The following is an 8537-nucleotide window of genomic DNA, read 5'->3' as shown; positions in this document are numbered from 1 at the left end:
GGCTGACTTAGGTCTGGCCCTTTAAAAGTGGTTTCTCGCTTCCCTCTCTCCCAGTCCTGGCCTGTTGCCCAAGCAAGCAGACCAGTTACAGGTCCACGGACTTCACCCTTCACTGCCCATGACACCCATTTGTTTTGGGGCCCTAAATCCAAGCTTCTAACCTCAACCCCAGGTCCTACCCACTCTCATTCCTGCCTTTGGGAGTTGACGATTCTACCTGATGAGCCTGCCCTTTGAGATGAGGGTTAGTGACACCTGAGCCCCCAAGGGGGCCCTCAGAGGCCTGTGGGGAAGGGGTGGAGAAGCGAGGCCCTCTGGCAGTGTGGTGCAGGTAGAGGTGCAAGTTTGAATCTTGAAGAGGGAATGTGGGCCCAGAGAAGGAAAAGGATGGACTCAGCACCACCTCCCCCTCAGCACCCTCCAGGCAGCTGCCAGCAACTCTGCTAAAAATACCTGGTCATTCGGCTCCTGGCCTGGAGGTTGCCCAAAGTTAGGGAAATCCTGGCAGGCAGGTGTCAGAGACCAGCAGGAGCGGATAGGGGTGGGACTAGACTGGATCAGGTCTGGTTCCAGTCAGAGTCTTCAATGTCTCCTTCCTTCCCTTTAGTCTCAGACTGGGCCTATAATTCAAGGCACACTCGGGGTCTGGAGGTTCATAGTCATAGAGCATGGATGGGATTGGGCTTCCCAGGTAGCTCAGTGGTAAAGAATCCACCTACAATTCAGGAGACCAGGTTCAATCCCTAAGTTGGGGAGAACCCTAGGGATTGGGAAGAAAGAAATGGTAACCTGCTCCAGTATTCTTCCCTGGGAAATCTCATGGACAGAGGAGCCTGGCGGGCTGCAGTCCATGAGGTGGCAAAGAGTTGGACACGACTTAGCAACTGAGTGTGCATGCACATATGGATGGGGTCAGGCGGTTGGGAATGGGATAGCCACCACTTGGTGCCACCACTGCCCAGAGATCAGCCCCTCCTCAGACCCAGGGAGGATGCTGGGGCACAGAGGGGAGGAGATGTAATGGAGAGACTTGGTTTCTAGTCCTAAATCTGTCCCCAGGCTCCTAGGTTTTGCTTCTCTCCCAGCTTCTATTACTCTATCCCAGCCCCTCTATTATTGCCTTGCTCGTGTTTGGGGTGTGTGAGGACTTGGGGCAGGCAAGCTGTGAGGTACTTTATAACAGGGACCTCCTATTAGACTGACGTTTGATTGTGAGGGGTGTGATGGGGGTGGGGGGCACCCATTCAGGGCTCAGGTGACATCACGAATGGATGGATCCTAGTGGGCTGCTGTAGGTTGTCATGGAGACCAGGGTCAGGGCTCTCTGGCTGCTGTGTCAGTTTCCTTGGCAATATCTGAAATGGCCTTGGAATGAGCAGGGCCTGGTTAGGTAAGTGTTAGAGAGTTCACGCAGGCCCCTCTAGTTCTTGACGTCCTCAAAGCAAGCAAGGCCTGAACTGAGGGGTGGTCCATCCATTTGTGTCCTTCACATGGCTTGGGGGGTCTTGGGAGGACTGGGCAACCCCATGTTGGCTCTAGCTTCCTGGACCAGGTCCAGTGGGAAGATGGAGTCATGGATTGAGCCTCCTGTCAAAGAACAAAAGTCTTGGGACTTCCCTGGTGGTCCAGTGGTTAAGACTCTGCACTTCCAATGCAGGGAGCATGGGTTTGATCTTTGGTCAGGAAACTAAGATCCCACCATGCCATGCAGCATAGCCAAAAAAAACCCAAACAAACAACAAAAGTCCTAAGAGCCAGCAAACCACTTTCCATCAGGAATCCCAGCTGGGCTGCTCACGGCCCCTCCTAACCACCTTACACATGACCTTGCTGCTGACAAGAGCCCCTGGATGTCCGACAGAGGGTGGGTGTTGGGGGGGTAGCTGTGGTCATGTAAGGAATTAGGGCTGGGTTTCCCCTCTGATAATCTAAGCTCTTGACCTCAGCAATGTTTCCTCATTGCCAAGGGAACTGCATCCACACTGGGCCACTCAGGCCCCAAGCATTCCCCAACATGCATCAGTATGGCCAGGGGCCCCAGGAACCATACCAGGACATGCCCTTGAAACACCCCCAATTCTCCGTCCTCTCAGTTCTCTGGGCTGAGCTTGGCTGCCTAGGAGGAACAGACCGAGGCAAGAACACCCTCAGGAGAGCCTGGCCTTCAGATCCCAGCTCTGCACCTTGCTAGCTGTTTCACCTCTTCCCATTCAGTTTGGCTGAGCCTCAGTTCCCTCCTGTGTAGAACAGGAATAGTGCCTTCATGGCGGTGGTTATAAGATATGAATAATCTGAGGACTTCCCTGGTGGTCCAGTGGTTAAGATTCCATGCTTCCAATGCAGGGGATGCAGGTTCGATCCCTGGTTGGGGAACTAAGATCCCACCCACTGTATGGTGCATCCAAAAAAGAAAAAAGAAAAGGTATAAATAACATGAAATTCAGAGGTAAACTGGTTGGCATGTGTCTGGCATATAGTAATATCGATATCTCAGTATGAACACTTTTATTATCGCCCTTGGTTGGACAGGACAGGCTGAGTGGCTCTGTGGGCCCTCTCCTGCTGCTTCTCTCCTGCTCCTGCTCCATTCTGTCCACAACAGTGGTCTGCCCAGGACAGGGGCAGGTACAGATACTTCTCCCCTCTCCCCACTACCCACCTTTTCTCTGTGGGACCCTAAGCCCTTCCCCTTCCTGGGGTAGCAAAATGCTGCAAAGGGAACTTGGCTGGATTTCAGTGTCCCCACCCCTTCTCACACCACAGCTCCCATGCCCCAGTTCCTCTGTTCTGTTCTAAGGCTCAATTCATTCATTTCACTGACCTGTATTACCTAACTGTATGCCAGGCCCTTGTGCTTTGGGCAGGATGATGAGCAAAAATGGACAGACCTGGGCATGTTCATATGTGTCCTCTAATCCCTGGGTTGGTCTCACTTAGCTATGATTTGTTGTTCCCATTTTGTAGACATGGTAACCGAGGCCTGAGAAGTCATAGGCCAGAAACAGCACAGCCAGACACACCTGGTGGAGGGCTTCGGGGACCTGAAACTTCATTCCCCCCTCACCCTCCAACCCTACCCCTACCCCCGTGTTTGCAGATAGCAGCTGGGATTCCAGAAAGTTACTCAGGCATTAGTCCAGTATTCACAAATGGTGTTACTGCAGGCAGCTGGGGGCCAGGCCCAGATGAGTCAAAACTGAAAAGGGGATATCTGATACGCTGGCTGGCTGGATGTGAGCAGCTTGGTGTCCCTCATCCACTGTGGCCTGGCTGCCAGGAGGGCCAGCTGAATGACTCAGTGACACCTGTCTCCCCTGTGACCCACCCCCCCACAACCCCCAGCTGAACAGAGACACCACAGATCTTAGACAGATCCCGGCTGTCACTGCAGACGTACACAGGCGGTGAAATCTACAGCTGGGTACTGGTGGTTGGGAAGCCTCCTTGGGGCCTGAGGGACCCTGGCTGGTTGGTCACCTGCCTCTCTGGAGCACTGAGCTGCCTCATCTTTGGAAATGGGAGGGTGGGTACTCTGCCTGGAAGGTCACCTGAAATGGTCCTAGATCCACTTGCAATCCCCTCAGAGCAGTCCTGAGCTGTTGTCACCACTTCCCACATCACACATGAAGAAACTGGGTGACATGAACTGATGACTCCACCTCTCTGAGCAGCCAGATCTTGGTCACTGGGTGGCAAAGCCACTCCTGCCTGGAAACCAGGTGACATTGGTGGTAAAGAACCTGCCTGCCAATTCAGGAGACTTAAGAGATGAGGGTTCGATCCCTGGGTCGGGAAGATCCCCTGGAGGAGGGCATGGCAACCCACTCCAGTATTCTTGCCTGGAGAATCCCATGGACAGAGGAGCCTGGTGGACTATAGTCCATGGGGTCACACAGAGTGGGACAGTACTGAAGTGACTTAACACAGCATAGGCCCCTCCAGCCAGGCAACAGCGCCCCCTGCCAGCTGAGCAGTACCTGCTGAACTCCTTAGGTACCTCTACTCTAACTGGAGGTCTTTGGGAGTCACTTACTTATTCTAGAAGCTTCTTTCCTCACCTGCATAATAGAGATAAGAAAGATGCCACACAGGGCTGGCTCAAGAATTGGCCACCTAGGTACTAACATATCTAGGCTTCTGCCAATGCCCACTCTCAGGACAGGCTCAATATCTTCAGAAGGCCCCCAGGAACAGATTTGCCAAGGGCCCAGGCCCCTTGCTGAGGCCTCTGGAAGGCTCTGCCCACCAGATGGGCTGGCAAGTCTTCTTAATAACTGAATTTTTCCTCAAAGAAATGGAGGCAGGGAATCACATTATGACTTCTGACTGGCTGATCCAAGGGCTAAGCCCCCCAGCCTATCCTGGTGACCAACTGTGCTGTGGGAGGCAGAGGCTCCAGACCTGAGCACCTGGGGTGACACAACTGGAGGATACTGGTGGAGACAGTGCTTCAGGTGGCTTTCAACAGAGAAATCTGCTGTCACTACCCTGGCCGGGGGACTAGACTGAGCTTCACCGAGGATGGGGACAAGCTGGCATCACACAGCTACTGGTGGATACTAAGGATGCATAGAACACTCCTGGGCAAGGTTCTCATTAATAGAACTAACCTGAACTCAACTAATTCCTAGTTTATAGGAAACACAGCAAAGGAAGAAATTAGACTGTGGGACTTCTCCAGGACAACTCACATTGTGCTTTTCAAAATAGTGTCAAGAAAGATTAAAAGGTGGGGAGGTGGGGAGATAGTTCTAGAAGAGGCTAAAGAGATGACAACCAAATGCAATACATGGAATTTGACTAGAGCCTGATTAAACAAACAATTATGAATGACACTGTGGGGAAATTCATATATGACTGGATATTAGATATTAGTGTCAGGGAATTGTTTGCTTTGGGACCAGATAACAGTACTGTGGTTACAGGCTTAATCTTAGGAGACATAAGATGAAGTACTTAGAAGTGAAGGGTTGTATGTCTGCAGTTTACTGTCAGGTATATTTATATTCTCCACACATATAAATAAAGCCAGTGTTGTAACATTTTAAGAACTGTTAAATCTAGGTGGTGGGTATACAAGACTGTGTGCTACCTTATTCTTTCAGTTTTTTGGCATACTTGCAACTTTTCCCAATCAAATCATTGGGAGAAATTTTTTAAATGAACCAAACCTCCTTGACTCATCCTGTATAGGCACTCACTACCACCCCCATCCCAAATCGAGAGTGACCCCACAGAGATGAAAGACTCTCAGGCACCCTGGGAAATGAATATAAGTTAAGGGTTTATTACAAAATGCAAAATGTTAGTTTCTTATTGTCAATGATTCAAGAAAACAAAACCAGGAGCCCTGCGTGGGGCTGGGAGCAAAAATCCAGGCTCAAGACCGGGCTGACAGACACTGGTTCACAACCTCAAGCAGGTGGGTGTTCTCTAGGGCAGCTGCCACCCGCTCTTTATCTGCAAGCTGCTTGTTCACTAGGTGGAAAGAAGAGAGTGGTGAAATATATCTAACCCCCCCAACCCCCAACAAAGCCCTCCTGTCACCTTCCCAGGATTCCAAGTCTTGATCTGGCTACCCCAACCATCTGAGCCCATACTTCCCCCACTTTCTTATGACCCCTTCCCACCTAGCCACTCTCATCTGCCTGCTACACTATAAGGCCTGGCACACCCTGGTCCTATATACTTAGAAGAGAGAGAAGGCAGGAGTGAAAGAATATGGTAAACACAGGAGACTCAAGTCAGGCCAACTTTGCTTTAGGCTGCCACCTAAAGCATCTGCCTAGTGCCACACCCCCAATCTTGCCCTAGAAACCATCATGGCAAGGGGGAAGCCTCGGGGCTAATGCTTCAATACCAGCCCACACTTACCTGCATGTTCTGAGGCATGGGTCCCTGGTGTAATGTGCACATCCATCTGGGAGGGAGAGAGGTGGGCCTGAGCACCCACACACCTGCCTACCCCCTTCTCCCCACTCACCCCCTCCAGTTGATCCTACTCCTAATTATGCTTTTGGACTCTGGCCTTCCAAATCCACTCACTGCCAGTACATCACTACCCAAATGTCTGGCCAATGGCTACTGACTTAAAGACCTGCCTGCACCCTCCACCCCTGCTCCAACCTTATCTGTGGCTCCCTACTGCCCAAACTGCCACACTCCTCACTACTTTTCTGCACTTTCCATGTGGGTCTTTATTCTTGTCCTATCCAGTTGGAAAGTCTCCTCCCAATTTCATCTCTGCTAGCCAGGTTCCTTCCAGATCTCTCTGACGTCCAGACTCATGCTCCCATATCCTCCTCAGTGACAAACACTCACAGCTGCCCCACCCACAGGGCTAAGTTCAAACTCACCTTGAAACGCTGGGGAAGGGATCGAAGAAGCTTGACTTTGATGGACAGGCCAATAAGGGTGGCCATACTGCAGTGTGGAATGGTGGGTGTGAAGGCCACAGCCACTGTGCTCTCGGGGTCGCTCACCTAGTTGGGGAGAGGGATGTTAGGAGTCATGACCCGTTCAGTCCTGAGCCCCTCTTTTTAGTCTGTTGCTTCAAACAAGTCGTCTAACAAGTATGGGCCTCAGTTTCCTCATCCATAAAATGGGTGTGCAAATGTTCCAAAGAGCCACTGAGGGAGGAGTCCGTGTCCTGAAAGCACACCAGCCCCTAGGTGCACAGCTGAGCTATCCTGGCTCTCCCGAACAAGTCGCTACGCTGGACGCTGGGAGTGACTCACCTGAACCCGGACTTGCTCTACTACGTTCAATTCTTCTAGCGTCAGGGGATGCTCCGGGTCATTGATGGAGCGAATCAAATGTGCCAAGTGAAGGAAAGAGGACTCTGCGCCTTTGCCCACTGAGAAGCCTCCGCCGGAATGCCCGGCCCTAACACAGCTGCACCGACTACACAACGTCACTTCATCCCCCGCATCCCATGCCCCCGAAAACCGCCCTCCACCCCCGCGCCCGGCAGCGGTGGATATCGAAGATCTCGCGCGCGTCGATGCTGTCTGGAACCTGCTCGTCCTCCTCGCCCGCGGACACTGGCCGGTCCCCAGAGCGCTCGTAGATGAGGGGGTTAGCGTTCTCCAGGAGACCGCCCCCCATGCCGCCGCCGCCCACCATCGCGGAACCGCTGCCGGCGACCTTAGGCATGCACTTCCTCTCCTACGGCGCACTTCCGGGGAACGGGAATGGGGCGTGGCGTGGTGACGGGGTAACGCGAGGGACACGCGGCGCTGCTCTTGCTCCACCTGGGGTATGGGTGGGACGGTGGCCACCATGAGCTCTCCACCCGGACCCGGGAACATACCGAGCGCCTCCAACAACGGCACCGAGAAGGGAGCACATGTGCGAGCCGGGAGGGTGCTGGGCACCGCAGGATAAGGCTGGAGCACTGAAGATCCGAATGAGATCGAGCCAGGCATCATTTCCTCCGAGAAACCTGCCCCGTAGGCTGGGCAGTTGCCTAGACTTGCCTGTCTGCCCCGGAACGGCTCACTGCGTTTCGGAACTTCCCGGACACGCACCTGTAGCTCCATCTGCACCTGGGGCCCGAGAGTGCTCGCCCAGTCCCCAGCACGCGGACCAGCAGACGTTCTTTAAATGTTTGTCCAATGGATAAATAACTGACCTCGATTTTGGAAAGAGCTGGGGACAGGGAAAGACCCGGGATGAGGTTGAGGGTGTCCTTAAGATGAGTGCCACAATCAAGTGTGCATTTCAAAAGGGGGACCTTTGCTGAGTAGGGCGGGGGGCTCAAGGAGACCCTCAGACCAGAGACAGTAAGGGGATGAAGCTGAACCCAGGAAATCGATCCCTGAAAACAAGGAGGAGTTTTTGGAATGACTGGCAGTCACGTTTTCCTGCCTTTACTCGAGCGGTTCCTTTCCCTCTGAACGAAAGTCGTTTTGATATCTCTTGTCTGTGGGAATTCTGATTGTGCCCCTCCTCAAGGAAACGCTCCCGGTTTCCCCAATTACAGCTTATTGCTCCCTCTCCGCGCTCCTCGCACCGGTTCCCCCCGCCCCCGCCCCAGCACCACATTTGTCAAGCCTGTGACTGTAGGGACACTGAACGCGAGTTTGGGGAGAGGGGTCTTGATATTGCGGAGAACTGCGGAAGCCTCAATGCCTCTTCGAAGAAAGCCCAAGGGGACCCAGACAGAAGGGAAGCGGTTGTGCTAGCCCCTGCCTGCCACTGGTCTTAACCCATTTAGTCCCGCTCTCCTGCCAAACCCACCTTTGCTCCCGCCTACGCCCTGCCCAGTCCAAACTACAGACCTGGGCGAGGCACTGACTGGTCGAGTCCTGGCTGGACGGGTCCCCGCGCAGCCTCTTGAAAATCCGTGTGCCCGCCAGTAGTACAGAAAAGACTTCTGAGCTCACGATGAAGCCGGACGGGCCTCGCTTGCGTCTGAGGGCCGTGGCCTTCGGGTTCTTGCTTCTCCTCGTCCCGGGCCAGGGTGAGGCTCCCGCGCAGGGCAACATAGGGACCGGGGTAGGACTTGGCCAAATTCTGCAGAGGCTGGGGGGATG

General features: G+C 53.4%; 2 protein-coding genes across 3 annotated transcripts in view; one reads left to right on the top strand and one right to left on the bottom strand.

Annotated features, from left to right (window-relative positions):
* Positions 1-5267: 5267 nt before the first annotated feature.
* Positions 5268-7253, bottom strand: FAM96B (family with sequence similarity 96, member B). The gene is made up of 5 exons (XM_010851077.1): positions 6984-7253; positions 6738-6817; positions 6357-6482; positions 5875-5920; positions 5268-5478 (listed from the first exon to the last, which is right to left on the bottom strand). Exons 1-5 carry the CDS (start codon positions 7153-7155, stop codon positions 5381-5383), a joined length of 522 nt encoding a protein of 173 aa, XP_010849379.1. The 5' UTR covers positions 7156-7253; the 3' UTR covers positions 5268-5380.
* A 387-nt stretch (positions 7254-7640) lies between these two features.
* The window catches only part of CES2 (carboxylesterase 2), a 13482-nt gene continuing 12585 nt past the window's right edge, over positions 7641-8537 (top strand). Inside the window, exon 1 of one of the 2 annotated variants that reach the window (XM_010851079.1) lies at positions 7641-8464. Coding sequence is in view for 1 of the 2 variants with exons in the window: in XM_010851078.1 (XP_010849380.1) it covers positions 8389-8464 (76 nt within the window). In the remaining variant the exon portion in view is untranslated. The remainder of the gene's footprint in view (positions 8465-8537) is intronic. The other variant, XM_010851078.1, reaches the window with a different exon arrangement.

The sequence above is a fragment of the Bison bison genome, unplaced genomic scaffold (genome assembly GCF_000754665.1).
Source record: "Bison bison bison isolate TAMUID 2011002044 unplaced genomic scaffold, Bison_UMD1.0 scf7180017864297, whole genome shotgun sequence".
Lineage (NCBI taxonomy): Eukaryota > Metazoa > Chordata > Mammalia > Artiodactyla > Bovidae > Bison > Bison bison.
Note: the sequence above shows the minus strand (reverse complement) of the source record. Positions and strands in the feature narration are given on the sequence as shown.

Bases quoted from the DNA above. Each gene is read 5' to 3' on its own strand.
- FAM96B (XM_010851077.1), bottom strand. From the start codon at position 7,155: ATGCCTAAGGTCGCCGGCAGCGGTTCCGCGATGGTGGGCGGCGGCGGC. The intron at 5,921-6,356 runs GTGAGTTTGAAC...TCTCCCTCCCAG, and splicing joins CCCTTCCCCAGCGTTTCAAG to ATGGATGTGCACATTACACC. The intron at 5,479-5,874 runs GTAAGTGTGGGC...CTTTCCACCTAG, and splicing joins CCATGCCTCAGAACATGCAG to TGAACAAGCAGCTTGCAGAT.